The following is a 22,108-nucleotide window of genomic DNA, read 5'->3' on the forward strand; positions in this document are numbered from 1 at the left end:
AAAGCTTATATAAAAGATATAAATGTACAGTTGATTATCTTGATATTGATGTATAGTTTATTCTAACAGTCATTCGAATAAACCTTTTGAAAATGTCTCCAAATGTTTTGACCCTGATGTTGTTAGATCATTCCATAAGTTTGGAAATGCTCCTGAAATTAATAATAGGAAATAGTCAATGATTGCATATTAATGAAGATAGTAATCAAAGTACAATAGAAAATAATGACCATATCAAACCAATCAACATCAACTGTCATAATCATGACTTAGTACATGCATTTTCTTTTATAAAAACTGGTGGATTAAACCTGGTTTTAAAGCTAGTTAAACCTCTCACTTGTATGATTGTCTTATAAAAAAATTAACAAAACAAACAGACATAATAAGTAAAAATGTTAAAAATACAGGCACAGCAGTGAACATTGTGTTATTATGTTAATCTCTATAAAACAAACAATAAAAGTCGCCAAAAGTTTTGATTCTTATGTTGTAAGGGTATTCCATAAGTTTGGAAATTCTACTGAAATTAATAATAGAAAAAAAGTCAATAATTGAATATCAATGCAGATAGTAATCATAATACAATGGAAAACAGTATACACTAACTTTGTATAAGTTCATTTATATTTTTTTACCAAAAAATTATCAGTAACCTCGAATGCAGATATATACGTTCGCATGTGTTTACGACCAATTGTCTGAAATATGAAGTTTCCATTGTTATGTTTATTGAAAGCATCTTTTCATGAAAGTGCTTATTTATTTTGGTGTATACCTTGTTACTAGTTTCGACTGTTTAAAACCTCTCCTTGAAAAGGAAAAAAACATCACTTTATTAGCATTTGCTTTTGGATAAGACTGTTTTACGAGCCTTATTTTTTAGGTAAATTTTTCAGCAAAAGTAGACGACATGCAATAGTGCCGTTATGTTAGGAAGAATAAATCTACAATTGATTATCTTGATTTCGACGATTTTCTTTTTTCTGACAGTCATTCGAATATACCTGTTTAAAAACTCGCCAAAAGTTTTGCTTCTGATGTTGTGAGATTATTCTACAAGTTTGAAAATTCTCCTAAAATTAATAATAAAAAGAGTCAATAATTGAATATTAATGAAGGAAGTTAGTAATGAACGATTGAAATACTAAATTTGTTGAAGTTCATCTATAGTTTTTTACAAAAAAAGTCAGCAACCTCGAATGCAGATATATGTGTTCGAATGCGTTTACGACTTCTTGTCTGAAAAATCTAATCATGATTGATATGATCATTGAAAGAATCTTCTTATAAAGTGCTTATCTAGTGTTTGGCAAACCTTATCACTAGTTTCGGTTTTATTCATTTAAGTTTTATTCCCCATCATCATCCATCTCCATCATCATCATCATCATCATCATCATCATCATCATCATCATCATCATCATCATCATCATCATCATCATCATCATCATCATCATCATCATCATCATCATCATCATCATCATCATCATCATCATCATCATCATCATCATCATCATCATCATCATCATCATCATCATCATCATCATCATCATCATCATCATCATCATCATCATCATCATCATCATCATCATCATCATCATCATCATCATCATCATCATCATCATCATCATCATCATCATCATCATCATCATCATCATCATCATCATCATCATCATCATCATCATCATCATCATCATCATCATCATCATCATCATCATCATCATCATCATCATCATCATCATCATCATCATCATCATCATCATCATCATCATCATCATCATCATCATCATCATCATCATCATCATCATCATCATCATCATCCATCATCATCATCATCATCATCATCTTCGCCGTAGCCGTCCTCCTCCTCCTCCTCTATCCAAAATAACCTTGCTTCATTCTCCTGCGTTGTGTCGGCAATGATTACATTTTACACCACTGATAAAACAGTTCTTGACATGGGTCATTCTAGGATAGAAATTGACAACAAAATACCTGCAATAGTGAAAAAAACAAACAAATACAAAGACAATTTATAAATTGCATAAGGCCGAATCGCAATTTTAGATCAATCATTAGCATTTATGCTTAGCGATAAACCTCCAAATTATATATGCACTTTATAATGTAAAAACAATTGATTGATTGTGTTGAATACCACTTTAGCACTTTTGCTCAATCTAGGCTATTCATTTTTATTGGTGGACGCGGGTATAAAGGAACTATGTATTGAGAGGCTACAAACTATAAGGTTAAGGAAGGGATGGGGAAGGGGTGAGCGAGGATGATATTTCAGAAAAAGACAGGACGAGTTTTGGGTAAAAAAGTCAGTATGAGCAACTTTGCCAAACAAAAAGGCTGAATAACAATTCATGTAAAAAAAGTCAGGATAACTTATAAAAAATGCAGGACCGAATAGAGTAAACAATTAAAATGTAGAACTGAGATTACAAAAAGAAAAATGCAACACATACTTTTTCAACCTAGCCCCTTCCCCCTAAAAGTCAAATGGAAATTTATTTTTGCTTCATGATAGAGCGTTAAAGGTACAATGTTTGAGGATTGGGTACTTCATGTCGCAGCTGCTTAACCTTACCACAAGTGGATCGCAAGTGCAAATATTATTAGTCGCTCATTCTAGAGAGGGGAATGTATGGTATCCCCCATTGGTAATGCTGGTTTGTCATTTTGAATATTTCAAATAATTTAGAAAAGTAGGTAAAACATTTTACCAAATAAAAGTTATAAAGAGAAAGAAATTACTCCAGACGGGAGGAAAAGGAATTTTCAGTCCTTCCAATGCAGGATATCATTCGGAACAAAATAAAAACGTTAGCAAGCCAGTCATAAGACTGGCTGGTGAAAATGAATATTCAGAATTAAAAAAATCAGCCGTCAAAAATACCTCCCAATCATGATTTTCAAATCGATATCAGTTCTCACTTTGGACTAATAACAAGTTAAATCTGAATATGTATATGCGGGTAGGAAGTTTGTATTTATATTTGTAACATTATCAATGACGAAGAACAAACAAAGAATATAAGTGAAATATAAAAAAAAAGATAAAGGTTCACAATATACATTCATTAGGACAGACCTAGTATGCTAATATTTTGTATAATAAACTTTCACTTGCAAATGCAAAATTGTGTTGAATACCACTTTAGCACTTTTGCTCAATCTAGGCTATTCATTTTTATTGCTGGACGCGGGTATAAAGGAACTATGTATTGAGAGGCTACAAACTATAAGGTTAAGGAAGGGATGGGGAAGGGGTGAGCGAGGATGATATTTCAGAAAAAGACAGGACGAGTTTTGGGTAAAAAAGTCAGTATGAGCAACTTTGCCAAACAAAAAGGCTGAATAACAATTCATGTAAAAAAAGTCAGGATAACTTATAAAATAGGCAGGACCGAATAGAGTAAACAATTAAAATGTAGAACTGAGATTACAAAAAGAAAAATGCAACACATACTTTTTCAACCTAGCCCCTTCCCCCTAAAAGTCAAATGGAAATTTATTTTTGCTTCATGATAGAGCGTTAAAGGTACAATGTTTGAGGATTGGGTACTTCATGTCGCAGCTGCTTAACCTTACCACAAGTGGATCGCAAGTGCAAATATTATTAGTCGCTCATTCTAGAGAGGGGAATGTATGGTATCCCCCATTGGTAATGCTGGTTTGTCATTTTGAATATTTCAAATAATTTAGAAAAGTAGGTAAAACATTTTACCAAATAAAAGTTATAAAGAGAAAGAAATTACTCCAGACGGGAGGAAAAGGAATTTTCAGTCCTTCCAATGCAGGATATCATTCGGAACAAAATAAAAACGTTAGCAAGCCAGTCATAAGACTGGCTGGTGAAAATGAATATTCAGAATTAAAAAAATCAGCCGTCAAAAATACCTCCCAATCATGATTTTCAAATCGATATCAGTTCTCACTTTGGACTAATAACAAGTTAAATCTGAATATGTATATGCGGGTAGGAAGTTTGTATTTATATTTGTAACATTATCATTGACGAAGAACAAACAAAGAATATAAGTGAAATATAAAAAAAAAAGATAAAGGTTCACAATATACATTCATTAGGACAGACCTAGTATGCTAATATTTTGTATAATAAACTTTCACTTGCAAATGCAAAATGAGAACTACAGTAGGTAACTGGTCCGGAATCCAAAAAAAAAAGGGGGGATGTTGCCTATAACACTTAAGCGACGTTTGGAGTACGACATGTAAAGAGCGTATGCATTAACCATATAATGGTTGCTCCAAAAGTTCGGCCGAACACACATGAATCCGCTTCTGTCATTTGCGATAATACACCACAGGTGAAATATAAATTACTTGAGGATTATTATCAAGTAGTTTCAAAATCCAGCTTGTTACATTTCAAATTATCTGAAGAAATGCAGTTCTCAATTTGATCCTTCATGAACTTGAGCATGCATGACAAGCTTAAAAAGAATATTAGTGCATTTTCTCCAGCATGTCGTTATATAATATGAAACGCATCGCGGTGAATACAAAAAAAATCATTTAGTTTTTCCGGCAGCCGATCCAATTTGATTAAAAAGGGCAGGTGTAAGAGCTATACTAAACCACTTCATTTGTGTACAGGTGGAACGGCCACAGTTCTTTTTTTTTTATTTGCCTTGCCTAGTTTTATAGCGTTTGAATAAAGGAATCTTCACATCAATTTTCAAGTTAAATAGGTTATTGTGATTTCAGGAAGCCAAAAACCAGGACGATCCGATGTCATAGTGCACTAGCTCCTTTGATATGAATGGGAAATGTGACACTGTTTATCTATGTTTTTTTATGAATACAAGTTTGGAAGGAAATCCATGATAGACCCTTTTACTCCTGTTTTCGCCTTTGACGTACATTTTGGCCTTTATACAGAGAAAATCAACTTTGAGTTCAATATGAATTTTGCTGTGTATAAAGATTGGAATTTTCTTGAAAAGCCCTTAACGTCCCTGCGCAAACGTAAAACTGCAAAGAAGCGTACTAATAATATCAACTACCATATTCCTGACTTCGTACGGGACACTTTAAGAAAAGTGTGATATGGATTTTAAAACCTCCTGCTCATATTGCAATGCTGGAAATACCGCTAAAATGACAACAAACGTCATGTATAGTAAACATGTTTACAATTAGTTTAATGTAATGTACATTGGTTTCACATTAAATTTGTTCACATCTATACACCTGGTTTAATTACCTGTACATTAGATTTGTTCACACTTGTAAACTATATGTCATTTAAATGTTCATTACGTAGAACCGAATGCAAATGTTTGGACAACTTTTCTAGCAGTTAGGGAACAACCATTTGACTTCAAAAAAGGGTGAGGGGAATGGATCTTTCCTAGAAAAATATTCTGATCCCCAATTTGATAAACAAAATAAATCTGAATCCAGAGCTTCCCCATACATTATAGTGTCAAATATTGAAAAAAATATTGGAATGCTAGCATCGATAAAAATGAATAAAAATGTTCGCGCGAAAAAAAAATCCCACTCAGACCCTCCCACCCTCCTTTTTGAAATTAAGTCGATGCTCCTTTATGAACGCCATTTTGATGATTTGCAGTAGTTTGAATGTACTAAAGATGTATCGGTTACGCATTAGAAAACGTAGGCTGCGTCATTGTCATCTTACAGACGAAGAAAAAAGGATTGAGATGATCACTACATTTCTATCTTTTATGTTTTGTTTTTTTTTGTTGGTATATGTTCTCCTATGAGTCTTTGGCAAAAGGAGGGGATAAGGTTTTTTTATATATTTCTAAGTGTATTTTGACGGATCTGAGAAACTAGACAAACAAAACAATTTATCTCACACTTTTTTTAGTTATGCATTTATGGGTGAATCGTTGTTTGAGTAAGACCAATGGCAAATATTTCTGTGTATGTCCAGTCAATTCGGCAAGAACTTTTCAAATGAATTATTTGTTCTGAAATGATGATGCTTTGAGTCTTGATAAGGGGTTAATAAAGCTGCGTGATGTGTTTTATTAACACCAAAACAAAAGTAAATACAAATGTTTCTGTAAAGAACTTTATAAATATTTGTTATAAATATCAATTTTTATTCAAAAATCGTTTCTTCTTTAAAAACATATGGCAAAATTGATGTTCTAAATGCCTAGTTTAGTGTACACTTAACCTACACAAGGTCTACATTGACTATTGTTTGCATGTAGGCAAAACATGATGTAAACTACATGTAAACATTGAGATTTATCAACTGGAACGTAATGTTGTTAAGTTTACGTGTGAGACACTAACACCACACCGAGTTTAGGTCAATGTAACAACGACCTTATATCTTTGTCTATCAACTATTTCCTTTATGTTGTTTTCATTTTTTCACAATTGTTTTCATCAATGTTGTTCTCGTCGGGACTTTTTTTTTTACATGTAACCTGCATATAGAGATTCTGTCTCGTATTTAAAACATTATTTTAGGTTGCATTTCCTATCATGATTACCTTCAAATGTTTCTGCTTACAGTGAGCCAATACAAAGATTTCAAAGAGGTAAATTTGACATTGAAACTTCAAAATGTTAAATGACTCCAGCATAACTCCGTTGACTGTTTTTGTTTTGTTTCAGACAGGACGATGGATTTGTTACAATTGATGAAAACACAATCCTATCGTCATTTCTGGGATCATGATTTACTGAAAAAGAATGATCCCCCGGTGTGTACTTACATAAATGACAAAACAGATATAACACCCCGGGTGTCGCATATACATCAGGATTATCTCATCCTAATGGAGCACATGAAAGCTGTCCGTTTCATGACGGGATAATTGTTTAGCAGCTTTACGTTTTCTATATCATGTATATTATTTGTTGTTTACTGTTTAATGTCTTGCTATCATGTTTTTTCTACGACGGCATTGTCATGATTTCAAATTATCTGGAGTTTCTTTTATTGTGCTGTTTGGGTGTTGCCCTTTGTTCATGGTTTGACAAGAACCCATTGTTGCTTGCTTCCACTTCGTTCTGACTTTTGTAGATAGTGTTTCTCATTGTCAATTATTCCATATCACATACTAAAATATTGCTTACTGTTTCTTATGATTATTTAAAGATTCTTTGGTGTATACAGCATGTACATTATCTGATCCTAATGATGACGTGATTTGGAAAATGGAATAAAAAAACAAATTTTTCAAGACCATGAACAACAAAAAGAAACAAAAAATACATTCTCAGGTAAAACATCATTTAACCCATTAATTACCTAACCCAGTCTCTGATCGGGATTATATAACATCCTATGTCTTAGATTTGCTTATATTACAATGATCTGACAAGATATCGTTGTATTTCTCTTTTGGTACTTCGAAATACCAAAAACGGAATGAAAGACAGTCTTTTTTCTTTTCTATCAATCTGCTGTGTTTGCAGTTAAAATATTATAATCGATAATAAGTTGCAAATGAACTGATTTCATCAAATGTATTGGAGAATAAAAGTACAAGATATAACTTTTGTTCCTTCATTTTATTATGTTAAAACTGTGTGATGACATTTGAATTGAACAAGCGTCTATGAATATTGTCAAACATGAAACATATTTTCTGTGGTATTAATCTCGTTAAAGAATTGTTAATGTAATGCACTTTGATATTCTGTTTATGTTCAGCCGTCATTAATGTATTAAGAATAAGATATGCATGGCGCTATGTAACGTCTCCAAAACCATGAATACTATTTTGATTATATTCCCTTTTTGAACAACTTAACATTTTTGCGGTCGGCATAGCTTTTCCTTCGTAAATGAACTAAAAGCGATTGAGGTGTTTTAAGGTGTCTTCCACAACCACACATAACACCTTCCACAGGAAAATTAGCAGGTAACCACTTTGTGAACGTAACTGTATTTGTTGAAGCAAACATTCCTCTTACCCTAGCTATTTTCTTTTTTTTCATAAAAGTGGCCTTTAGTATGTCGATAGCCTCTGTCCATACTGCAATTTAAGAACGTTGTTCATTGAAACATCTACACAGTGAATGGCATATCTTTTTTATTCATTTTTTTAAAGGAGTAGGTTCGGTAAGGACCGATTTTGGCCTCAAATTTCAGGTTCATCTTACGAAGGATTTTTACCACTTTTTAAACACTTAAGTGTCTATTTCATTTGAATCAATTAGTTAATGTGAAAGAGTTTAACTAATTTTGTCATTAAAAACGACCCGATTCAAGCTCAAATATGTAAAATCTACAAAATATGCCGAACAATGTCATTTTTCAGATGATTTTCGTCAAAAATGAAAGTGGCCGCATCCGTGTTCATCCTCAATCTTTATATATGTTATGTATACTTATAAAATACAACTTACATTTTAATATTAAGGATGAACACTAATGCGGCCACTTTCGTTTCACACGAAAACCGCCTAAAATTTAACAAAAATGCTAGAATTGTGAAGGTTTCTGTAATTTAGCCTGACTTAATGGTGCTAGTACCTTTTATAATGTGTATTGCATTGTCAAAAACAGCCTTTATTTATGTAGCAGGACCATTCTACTGTACAATAAATATCTAAATGTTTACATTTTAACAATTTTGTAAAACTGCTATATTTTGGGGCAAAAAAGGGGTCTTACTGGACCTACTCCTTTAGTTTATATTGTGTTATTTTCTTAATATAATCAAGACGCAGTGTTTGTTCACCAAAAGTATATGTTGTATTTTCCCTTTTTTGGTATTATTTTTCCAGAAATATGATACATAGATTATTGATGTGTAATATTAACAAGAGGCCGTATAGAACCTTTATCGATCATCTGTTTATGTTGGCTGAAATCTTTTATCAATGATTATTTTTTATGTTCAATGCATATTAATGAATGGCTTAAAATTGTCATTTTCTCCTGCTTTTTGAAGTACAAGGAAATAAGAAATACAAAATGTATTCCTATTACACTGAAACTCATTCATTCAAAGTTAAGCTAAACTTGATTCGCCAGTTTCAAAGAAGAATATTTATTTTACAGTAAGCGAACTAAATTTTCAAATCATGAGAAATGGTCTTATAAGGGCAATAACTCCTTAAGGGGCCAATTGAGAATGTTGATCATATAGACCTATTTGTAGCACTTATGGACATGTTCGCTGTTAACAGTGTATCTTTATTTATAATAATATTCAGGATGAAAATTGAAAACTGCAACATTTCCTTTAAACCATCAATTCATGAGCAAAAAAGCCACCTTCGCGATGTGGCTTGTTATTTCAGAGCAGGTAGACCTTGACCTAATGAATACTTTATTTTCTTGTTTGATTTGCTCTAAATGATTTAGTTTTTATGATTTAAGTATACACCTGTATTCTACTATATGTTCTATTTTAGCCATGGCGGCCATGTTTTCAGAGAAAATAGAAAATAAAACAAACGCTTTATCCTAGATAACATAAGAACCATTCAGCTTCAACTTGGTTTAGATTGGTTAAGCAGTTTTAGAGCAGACGATTTTTTGAAGGAGAAAAACCTGGTAAACAAAATGTTTATAACTGTCATTAATTCCTTAAGGATGTTCGCTTGTCAAGGATGTTCGCTTGTCGTGTTTTGGAATTTTTTGTCAGATTATCGCAATCCTCTGCTTTTATCCATTTGAATGCCTTATCAAATTTTGCCCATTGAACCCCATTTTTTTTGGCATGTATAACTATAAGCCATTTGTTAAAGTCTTATAAAATCTTATTTATTTTTTAATACTTTTTGAGAACTTTAACATGTCACTGATATCCTAAATGGTCAGTTGACAATATTAGTCCTTAAACCCGATCATTTACAGATCTTACTTTGCTTAACATTTTTACTGTGTATAGGTTATCTTTATTTATAATAATATTTAAGATATAAAACAAAAGCTTCAAACAGTCCTGAGATTTCACAATTGTGTGGCAGCAACCCGACCATGGATTGTTATATTCATCTGAACATATCAGGGCTGATAGAACATGACATGATGAACATGTATACTACATGTCAGATTTTTTTTTAACTGCTTTAGTTTTTGAGATAAAGGCCAACAGTTGCATTTCACCCCTATGTTCTATTTTTAGCCTGATACCCATGTTGTTTTTACGAAATACAAAATAAAACACAAATTGCATTTTAAATAACATAAGGATCATTCAGCAAAGGTTTAGTTGGAATATGTTGAGTAGATGTTTGAAATAGTTTACACCGGACGGACGGCAAAAGCTCATATTTCATTTTAAAAAGTGACCTTATAAGAAAACATGAACTGACTGGTGTCTTTTTTGAATTAATACAACAAAACAATATTGTTAACGATAATTTCCTGTCGTAATTGAATGGCCCTTTTCTATGAAAGTGATCTGACCAACATTTTTATAATAAGAAAAAAATCATGGGATAACAGATCTATAGACATTTAAATTAAAAAGAAATACATGTAAGCAACCCTTTCTACTTTATAATAAAAACATTCATTTGTTATTACCCCTCCGTGCCGCTAGCTTAGTAAATTTCTCTGAAACCTTGTGTTTGATATTTTTTTTCGGTTAGTGTTGAAAAAGACATAGCATAATATTCATGATGCGTTTCTAAGCATTAACTGATTAAATCATTTCAGTAATTATTTAAGTAGTTTCAATAAACAATAGACATTAACGATGTATTTGATTCAATGTCATTACATCTGACAAACATTATACCTGATTGTCCCGGATTATATACCACGTCTGCAACTGCGAGCTAAAACAAAATGGTGAATAAATAGTTATAATTATAGCTAGCACAATATTGATCATTGATATGATTTTTAACAAAACAAACTTAATATATTCGACATTTTCCACAATTTCGTTAGTATCGGTTTTTGTCAGGTTCTCACTGTGAAATAGTGGTTAGATATTTAGTCAATTGTAATTGATTTGTAAGCGTTAATGCATTTGTCTTAATATTTTTTCCATAAAATGCATGATATTTACAACACTTTTTCTCTTCAAATACAATACAAAACCGTGATAAATAGGCGGGTAGAGGAACAGACATAAAAAAGACGAAAACATGGAAATAAAGACTAATTGATTGAATGCTGTGTCAATATGACTTTGCCAATATGTTTGCCAAATATTGGGAGTACTTCAACCTATACAAAGCAAGTAAAGACTACCAACGAGGTAAAGAAATATTTCCTATGACTTGTTATTTATTTATTTACAATGTGGAGAAAATGTTGAATGTGTTCACAAGTTAATCTCGTTAAATATACGAATGAATATATATATTTGAGAATAAAGTTGGAAAATCGTATAAAAAAATAGTTGCAAAGTAAGCTAAAATATACTATAATCAAGAATTAGTTAATCAACTAAATTAGTTAAACAAATATTCTCAAAGATGCCAGGCGTATAGTGTGTACGCCAGACTCGCTAAATTTGCCATACTGAAGTACTTTTGACATCTTAAATCAAGTTGCTTTTTTTACAAAAGTAATAGCAATACGTGAACCTCAAATCGCTGACTGGTCAACAAAAGATTGTTACTGAATTTTTGTTTCCATTTGAATTGAGTGATTGGCGGAGAAAATGATGAAGTTAAACCGCCTGGCTGTATTAAAATTTGTAATAATGTGAACATTCTTGCACAAGTCAGTTGAGAGTAATGGTGGATAGTTGTGAAAAGAAAAAAGTGTATATGTACAGCTACTATTTGAATATACATTTTCAAGATCGACTATTTCATTAGTCTCTTGGGATTATACATAAATTTTTTGCATACACCTATTGGAAATCATAGTTTTTACAAATCAATAAAAATATAAATTTCGGGCATTCAGTTTGTTTTATAATCTAGATGCATATATTTTATACATCATATCTTTATATTGAGTGTCCTTCATAATACCACTCGATATATATTGTATAGATACATTTTCCATGTGAAGTGAAACCCTGTGGCATACAATGTTTAAGATTTTTTCGTATATATTTCTCAAGAGTAACACACTATGTTCATTTGGACCTCTTATATAGAGACTTACTTTGTTCACATAAAACATCTCCAATTTTAAGGATTTCCTGAATTTCTTAAATAAATCCAAATATTCTACAGGGAAACTTTGTTTTGAAGAATATCTTGTTTTCAGAAGTTTTATGAATACATACACATACTATCGAAAGAATCTATTTAAATAAGCCATGTAGATATGATAAATATCAAAATTATTGCGCACCCAAATGAACCTTTCCATAGATTCACCTGTAATATATTGTACGCAAGCCGCGAGTCAAGTCTACAAAGAATCATCAGTGACGCTCCAATGCAAATAGTTTTAAAAAAAGGCAAATGCAGTACGAATTTAAGTTACCTTTTCATTAGATAGAAAAAAAAGCGAAAAATCACATTCGTGGGTGAAACTAATACTTAAGCCTGAAAACAGTATTTTAGCGCAAAAATGGTAAAAAGAAAGCATGTGCACTTATATGAATTTACGTCATTAAATATACTATAATGGTTTACTTTTTAAATTGTTATAAGAATCAAAAATCACGGTGAATACGAATGATATGAGGGAAAATTAGGCACAATTTAACGTTAGCCGTCATATACTTTTTGAGAGCTTATGTAACATCATGTTCATTTCTAACCTCACATATGCGACAACTGTATTCAGTATTAGATATATTAAATCAATAAAGTCCATTGTTTAAGGATCAAAACCAGCTAACAATATTATATTAGATAAATAAAGATTTATTTTTTATTGCTTTAGAAAACAAAAATGAATAAAAGATGTGTTTATTTAATAAAAAGGCTAAGTATGCTAAACAAAGCCTTTACTTCGTAAGTTCATTGTGAGTATCAATTGATTATTAAATACTGTACATATACTTTTTCAGTGGTGAACCTATTTTCACGAATTTCGCGGTAGGTATATTTCCGCGAAAATACATACACGCGAATACAAATGCAGCTTAGATAAATGTAAATAATCTTCTCGGGAATTTACAACGTTTACCTGGTTTTCCTTAACATGACCTCATTTGAACTGTGAAACTGTTAAAACAACACCAGTGACCCATACAAAAAATCCATAAAGCACAAAAGGTAACAAACAATAACCAAATGAAATTGGGAATTGAAATGGGGAATGTGTCAAAGAGACAACAACCCGACCGTAGAAAAAAAAATATGCAGAAGGTCACCAACAGGTCTTTAATGTAGCGAGAAATTCCCGCACCCGGAGGCGTCCTTTCTAATAAAAGAAAGAAAAAAAAAGAATTGAAATTGTATAATAAACATACATTCCTGCTTGTGAACTTTTTTTCCGAAAAAAACTTGAATATGATATCAATAAAGACAAATATCAAGTATTTACAGATGGACATTTTATTTATCAAATGAATCTCAGATTCTTTTTAAAGATTATTGCTATGAATAGAATAATTGGCATTACGATAGTAATTAATATTGTTATGATATATGTTGTAAAACATTAATTGCTTTTTTTGTGAGGTGCAAATACTTAAAATTCCCTTTTGAATTGGAATTACGCAGTATTCTTTTCATTCACGACGTTTAAAATTTAGATATTTAGCTTTATTTGGGTACGCATTCCTGCTTATTGGTGCTCAAACGTTACAAATAATTTTCATAAACGTAAAGACTGATCAAACATGTGGAACGTAATGCACGTATTCAATTACAATGTTGATTATTATTCTATAATTATTAGGAAAACATTATCTTTCTGCCCTCCGACCACCTTTGCATCATACAACATACAAAAACAAAGAAAGCGTGCGACTACAAAATCATTTCTATATTTTAAAAATCAAATTTTTATCACAATTTAATGTATAAAATCAAAAATCAGTTCGTATCAATATATTGAATAGTTTTAAAGGTCGCACACTGTACATTCACACCATTTCCGATCGCACATCACACTGTTACAGTATTCCCCTTTACACTATACACCATGGTACAATACACCTTCGACAATTAATAATTATGTTAGTTTAATATCGGTATTTATGAGCTTTTAAAGAATATATATCCAAAATTTTAAGGAGATCAATATACATCATGTATATTAACGAGGTACTCCAATACAATTTTTATAAATCAATAAATAATTTCATCATAGATACCAGAACTATTTTTTTTAAATACAGCAGACGCGCGTTTCATCTACAAAAGACTCATCAGTGACGTTCAGATAAATGCACAAGTACTTTTGCGGCGACATGTCAGTGTTGACATCATTCAGATTCGATAATTTCCCTTCACGGGGTTCACGAACCGGGAAAGAATAAACGACGTTTTTGACAGAAATGGACACATAAAAGATGTAAAACAATTAATGTTTATCATGTTTATACTTGCATGGATAAATGAATCTTCCAAAAATCACGGTGAATACGAATGATATGAGGGGAAATTAGGCACAATTTAACGTTAGCCGTCAAATACTTTTTGAGAGCTTATGTAACATCATGTTCATTTCTAACCTCACATATGCGACAACTGTGAATATAATGAACCTGTTTCTTTACTTAACTTCAATTTTCATAAAGTTTTTACGACTTTAAGATGTCGAACGGCACTAACATCTTTCTAAAAATATTATACAAATTATGTGAGAGAAATGAGAAATGTTAATCTTCGCAGACCAGAAATCTAGGAAATATCTTTTTAACATTTGTAAATAGTTCACTTATTTTAGTATGGATAAAAACTATCATATCTATCTACCAAAAAAAATATCCTTTAAGCTATACATTGTTGAAAATTCAGCATTCAGTATTAGATATATTAAATCAATAAAGTCCATTGTTCAAGGATCAAAACCAGCTAACAATATTATACTAGATAAATAAATATTTATTTTCTATTGCTTTAGAAAAGAAAAATGAATAAAAGATGTGTTTATTTAATAAAAAGGCTAAGTATGCTAAACAAAGCCTTTACTTCGTAAGTTCATTGTGAGTATCAATTGATTATTAAATATTGTACATATACTTTTTCAGTGGTGAACCTATTTTCACGAATTTCGCGGTAGGTATATTTCCGCGAAAATACATACACGCGAATACAAATGCAGCTTAGATAAATGTAAATAATCTTCTCGGGAATTTACAACGTTTACCTGGTTTTCCTTAACATGACCTCATTTGAATGGTGAAACTGTTAAAACAACACCAGTGATCCATACACAAAATCCATAAAGGAAAAAAGGTAACAAACAATAACCAAATGAAATTGGGAATTGAAATGGGGAATGTGTCAAAGAGACAACAACCCGACCGTAGAAAAAAAAATACAGCAGAAGGTCACCAACAGGTCTTTAATGTAGCGAGAAATTCCCGCATCCGAAGGCGTCCTTCAGCTGGCCCCTAAACAAATATATACTAGTTCAGTGATAATGAACGCCATACTACTTTCCAAATTGTACACAAGAAACTAAAATTAAAATAATACAAGACTAACAAAGGCCAGAGGCTCCTGACTTGGGACAGGCGCAAAAATGCGGCGGGGTTAAACATGTGTGTGAGATCTCAACCCTCCTCCTATACCTCTAGCCAATGTAGAAAAGTAAACGCATAACAATACGCACATTGAAATTCAGCTCAAGAGAAGTCCGAGTCTGATGAAGATGTAACCAAAGAAAATAAACAAAATGACAATAATACATAAATAACAACAGACTACTAGCAGTTAACTGACATGCCAGCTCCAGACTTCAATAAAACTGACTGAAAGATTATGATTTCATCATATGAACATCAGGTACAATCCTTCCCGTTAGGGGTTTAGTATCATACCATCATAACATATGTGAGAAGAACATAACCCGTGTCGTGCCAACAACTGTTTTTTTTAATAAATGTGTTTAGTTCCGAAGCAATTACACTGACTGACCTTTTTATATTTTGTTATTAACTAATTAATACTAAATTAATGAAACTTAAAATATTTAATAAACATATTTACAAATACAAAACTTTTTTTTAGTACTGGCTGGTAATTAGCCTTCAAATGTCATAGTTTATTTTTTCACACAAACAAAATTGTATGCAGTGGAGATCACTTCTAACCTCTCATTGGAACTGTCAGAATAATCTGTCATAGAACAGTTCTAAACTTTCCTAGAACAGTTCAACCTAGAACAGTTCTACCCTAGAACTACCATAGAACTGTTCTAGGTAGAAATATCAGAATCAGTTCTAGGTAGAACTGTCAGGAACAGTTCTAGGATATAACTGTCTAAAACTGCCAGGATCAGTTCTAGGGTAGAACTGTCCAAATCAGTTATAAAAGAGGGACGAAAGATACCAAAGGGACAGTCAAACTCATAAATCTAAAACAAACTGACAACGCCATGGCTATAAATGAAAAAGACAAACAGAAAAACAATAGTACACATGACACAACATAGAAAACTAAAGAATAAACAATACGAACCCCACAACCGTACAACTGTCAGCAGAACTGACTAAATCAGTCGGGACTGTTGAACAGTTCTAAATGACGTCACTGCAGTAAGGGCATCTTAAAATTTAGAAAAAAATCAGTTCCAATTACTGAACAGTATAAAAGCAGATTTTCTATATTTTTACTGATCAAACGATACATGTACAAATATCGAGGCGGATATAAAGGTTATCCAACTCATCGGAGAAATATATGTATTGCTTCGTTCCCCGTTTTTAACAGTCTCTTCCTAAAATATAACACTGCATTTAATTCATGGAATTTTAATCGTAATTTACCTTGTTTGCCCTGGATTTACATTCATAATTTAAGATTATGTTATGACCTGATCCAAAAAAAAATGTAAAGTGGATGAATCATGGGATAATCATGGAATACGTGTTGTGTAACTTAAGTAAAAAAACTATGTACATTTGCACAATCTCGTCAATATAGGCAGACTTACCAATAACAATTATAAATGATATCTGGGAGTCTGGGACGTCAAAAAAATATACTCGATCTGAACATGAATGAAACATTTGCCCTTGGACGTTAGGCTACACACAAAATCAATCATTCTTCTTTGCCTTCTTCAAAAAACCCAAACGACAAATAAGAGGTACAACATATAACAATTGTGTAACTGAGAAAATTATAGACCAACAAGTTCATAACAGCAAACTTGCGGTCATACATGTAGTTCCTAATAGTAAGACCGACCAGTTCAAAAACCTCCATCTTTGTGTGCACTGCAGTAGATTGGAACCATCTAGAGGATTCTGTAGTGTGCGTCACTACAACCAAGGAGTATAAATCAATACTCCCCAGCAACCGCGACTAATTTATGCACAGACCAACCCGTCAGACAAAAGTCGAAAGGCACTGACTTTAGTGACGGTTAATTATTAATAATATTATGAATACAGAGAGGATGTATTGGCACTCTTAATTGATGTGGAAAAGCTTTTGTAGTCATGGTCGTAATTGTGTTCCAAAGTTGGTGTCATTTTTATCATATAATCCGTCCTGACATAGCTATATATATAGAAATATAGAAATATTATTGGTTTACAATATGGCCATATATATTTACATGATAAATTGTAAATATGTTCAGTTTTGGTTGATGCGGTCAAATAATTTTGTTAAAATGACTCAGTCTGATATATCGAAACTACTGAAATTTGTTTACGATTCACTATTTTGAATAAAAAGAGGACATGCTGGTACTCTAAATTGATGTTGAAATTTTTTTGTAGTTAATGTCTTCCAATATCATGAATATTGCTGTCATTTGAATAACAGAATCGAACGCGATATGTAACTCTACAATGTAAGTGATTTACTATGCGGCTATATATATACTGTAGTACGCCGCTAGATTAAAACTGACGTGGAAAGGTAACATATGGCCACCGAAAGCTCTTTTTTGAGAGCCCAGGTGGTCGTGTGGTCTAGCGGGACGGCTGCAGTGCAGGCGATTTGGTGTCACGATATCACAGAAGCATGGGTTCGAATCCCGGCGAGGGAAGAACCAAAAATTTGCGAAATCAAATTTACAGATCTAACATTGTTGGGTTGATGTTTAGACGAGTTGTATATACATTATGTACACAGCCATGTATCACCATCATTGATGGCGATCCGATGGATACATCTATTGTAGGGTTGTCACTGACTCAGACGTACTTATGAATATAATTATTTTCTGTGACTGTATCTTACATTAATTTGTAGGATCCTTTACTATAGATAATTTAGCTGATCTGTAACAATAACATCTTCATGCCTTATATATCATGTACTGTAGTACGCCGCTAGATTAAAACTGACGTGGAAAGGTAACATATGGCCACCGAAAGCTCTTTTTTGAGAGCCCAGGTGGTCGTGTGGTCTAGCGGGACGGCTGCAGTGCAGGCGATTTGGTGTCACGATATCACAGAAGCATGGGTTCGAATCCCGGCGAGGGAAGAACCAAAAATTTGCGAAAGCAAATTTACAGATCTAACATTGTTGGGTTGATGTTTAGACGAGTTGTATATACATTATGTACACAGCCATGTATCACCATCATTGATGGCGATCCGATGGATACATCTATTGTAGGGTTGTCACTGACTCAGACGTACTTATGAATATAATTATTTTCTGTGACTGTATCTTACATTAATTTGTAGGATCCTTTACTATAGATAATTTAGCTGATCTGTAACAATAACATCTTCATGCCTTATATATCATGTACTGTAGTACGCCGCTAGATTAAAACTGACGTGGAAAGGTAACATATGGCCACCGAAAGCTCTTTTTTTGAGAGCCCAGGTGGTCGTGTGGTCTAGCGGGACGGCTGCAGTGCAGGCGATTTGGTGTCACGATATCACAGTAGCATGGGTTCGAATCCCGGTGAGGGAAGAACCAAAAATTTGCGAAAGCAAATTTACAGATCTAACATTGTTGGGTTGATGTTTAGACGAGTTGTATATACATTATGTACACAGCCATGTATCACCATCATTGATGGCGATCCGATGGATACATCTATTGTAGGGTTGTCACTGACTCAGACGTACTTATGAATATAATTATTTTCTGTGACTGTATCTTACATTAATTTGTAGGATCCTTTACTATAGATAATTTAGCTGATCTGTAACAATAACATCTTCATGCCTTATATATCATGTACTGTAGTACGCCGCTAGATTAAAACTGACGTGGAAAGGTAACATATGGCCACCGAAAGCTCTTTTTTTGAGAGCCCAGGTGGTCGTGTGGTCTAGCGGGACGGCTGCAGTGCAGGCGATTTGGTGTCACGATATCACAGTAGCATGGGTTCGAATCCCGGCGAGGGATGAACCAAAAATTTGCGAAAGCAAATTTACAGATCTAACATTGTTGGGTTGATGTTTAGACGAGTTGTATATACATTATGTACACAGCCATGTATCACCATCATTGATGGCGATCCGATGGATACATCTATTGTAGGGTTGTCACTGACTCAGACGTACTTATGAATATAATTATTTTCTGTGACTGTATCTTACATTAATTTGTAGGATCCTTTACTATAGATAATTTAGCTGATCTGTAACAATAACATCTTCATGCCTTATATATCATGTACTGTAGTACGCCGCTAGATTAAAACTGACGTGGAAAGGTAACATATGGCCACCGAAAGCTCTTTTTTTGAGAGCCCAGGTGGTCGTGTGGTCTAGCGGGACGGCTGCAGTGCAGGCGATTTGGTGTCACGATATCACAGTAGCATGTGTTCGAATCCCGGCGAGGGAAGAACCAAAAATTTGAGAAAGCAAATTTACAGATCTAACATTGTTGGGTTGATGTTTAGACGAGTTATATATATATATATATATATATATATATATATGTATATACAACTCGTCTAAACATCAACCCAACAATGTTAGATCTGTAAATTTGCTTTCTCAAATTTTTGGTTCTTCCCTCGCCGGGATTCGAACCCATGCTTCTGTGATATCGTGACACCAAATCGCCTGCACTGCAGCCGTCCTGCTAGACCACACGACCACCTGGGCTCTCTAAAAAAGAGCTTTCGCTGGCCATGTGTTACCTTTCCACGTCAGTTTTAATCTAGCGGCGTACTACAGTACATATAAGGCATGAAGATGTTATTGTTACAGATCAGCTAAATTATCTATAGTAAAGGATCCTACAAATTAATGTAAGATACAGTCACAGAAAATAATTATATTCATAAGTACGTCTTAGTCAGTGACAACCCTACAACAGATGTATCCATCGGATCGCCATCAATGATGGTGATACATGGCTGTGTACATAATGTATATACAACTCGTCTAAACATCAACCCAACAATGTTAGATCTGTAAATTTGATTTCGCAAATTTTTGGTTCTTCCCTCGCCGGGATTCGAACCCATGCTTCTGTGATATCGTGACACCAAATCGCCAAATATATATATGTATATATATATATTAAAATTTACATAATAAAGTGCAAATATGGTCAGTTTTGGTTGATGCTGTCATATATGGTCAGTTTTGGTTGATCCTGTCAAATATGGTCAGTATTGGTTAAAGTGGACAAATAATTTGTTTATGTGAGTCAGTCTGTGATATCAAAACAACTGAAATTAGTTTATGATTCAAAATTTTGAATAAAAAGAGGACATGCTGGCACTATAAACTGATGCGAGCATAATTTTGTAGTCATTGGTTTGCTAACATTTGAAATAATCAATCCATTCCTACCATTGCCTACATAAAAATATTACGGGTTTACTATGCGACTATAAGATTTACATAAAGAAGAGCACATACATGTATGGTCAGTTTTGGGAGATGCAGTCAAATAGGATTAGTTTTGGTTGTGATTGATGCAGACAATCAATTGTGTTACATGAGTCAGTCTGAGGTATGCTGATATTTGTTTCTGATGCAATATTTTGAATAAAAGAGGAAATGCTGGCACTCTCAATTGATGCGAAAAAAAATTATGGTCATTGATTTCCAATATTACGGTTATTTGTATACTACAGTCCCTAAAAATATAACTGAATTACTGTGCAGCTATATAGATTTACACAAAAAAGTAAATATGGTCAGTTTGGGTTGATGTGGTGAAAAGATTAATTTACACGAGTCAGTCTGAGGTATGAAAACTACAGATATTTGTTTACGATTCAATATTTGTAATAAAAAAAAGGAAATGCTGGCAATCTCAATTGATACGAGAGAAAAAAATGTGGTCATTGATTTCCAATATTTCGGTTATTTGTATACTACAGTATCTCTTGACCTAAGATTATAACTGAATTGCTGTGCAGCTTTATAGATTTACACTATAAAAAAAATATGGTCAGTTTGGGTTGATGCAGTCAAAAGATTTTATTACACGAGTCAGTCTGAGGTATGAAAACTACTGATATTTGTAAACGATTCAATATTTGAATAAAATGAGGACATGCTGGCACTATAAATTGATGCGAAAAAACATTTGTGGTCATTGTTTTCCAATATTGCTGTATCTTTATATTACAGTCCGTCTTGACCAAAAATTATAACTGAATAACTGTGCAGCTATATAGATTTGCAGAAAAAGAGCAAATAGTGTCAGTTTAGGTTGATGCAGTAAAAAGATGTTTGTTAAACGGGTCCGTCAGAGGTATGAAAACTACTGGTAAACAGATATAATATTTGTTTACGATTCAATATTTTGAATATAAAGAGGACATGCTGCTAAATTAAACTGATGCAAACAAAAGTTTGAAGTCATTGTTTTTCAAATACTTGTATAATTTCTGTGCTTCTGTGATATCGTGACACCAAATCGCCAAATATATATATGTATATATATATATTAAAATTTACATAATAAAGTGCAAATATGGTCAGTTTTGGTTGATGCTGTCATATATGGTCAGTTTTGGTTGATCCTGTCAAATATGGTCAGTATTGGTTAAAGTGGACAAATAATTTGTTTATGTGAGTCAGTCTGTGATATCAAAACAACTGAAATTAGTTTATGATTCAAAATTTTGAATAAAAAGAGGACATGCTGGCACTATAAACTGATGCGAGCATAATTTTGTAGTCATTGGTTT

General features: G+C 32.8%; 1 protein-coding gene across 1 annotated transcript in view; it reads right to left on the reverse strand.

Annotated features, from left to right (window-relative positions):
* Positions 1 to 1,837: 1,837 nt before the first annotated feature.
* Positions 1,838 to 22,108, reverse strand: part of LOC134700057 (uncharacterized) — a 76,637-nt gene continuing 56,366 nt past the window's right edge. Inside the window, exon 5 of the mRNA XM_063561434.1 lies at positions 1,838 to 1,998. Coding sequence (XP_063417504.1) covers positions 1,972 to 1,998 — 27 coding nt within the window. The 3' untranslated portion in view covers positions 1,838 to 1,971. The remainder of the gene's footprint in view (positions 1,999 to 22,108) is intronic.

This window comes from Mytilus trossulus, unplaced genomic scaffold, assembly GCF_036588685.1.
Source record: "Mytilus trossulus isolate FHL-02 unplaced genomic scaffold, PNRI_Mtr1.1.1.hap1 h1tg000110l__unscaffolded, whole genome shotgun sequence".
Classification (NCBI taxonomy): Eukaryota; Metazoa; Mollusca; class Bivalvia; order Mytilida; family Mytilidae; genus Mytilus; species Mytilus trossulus.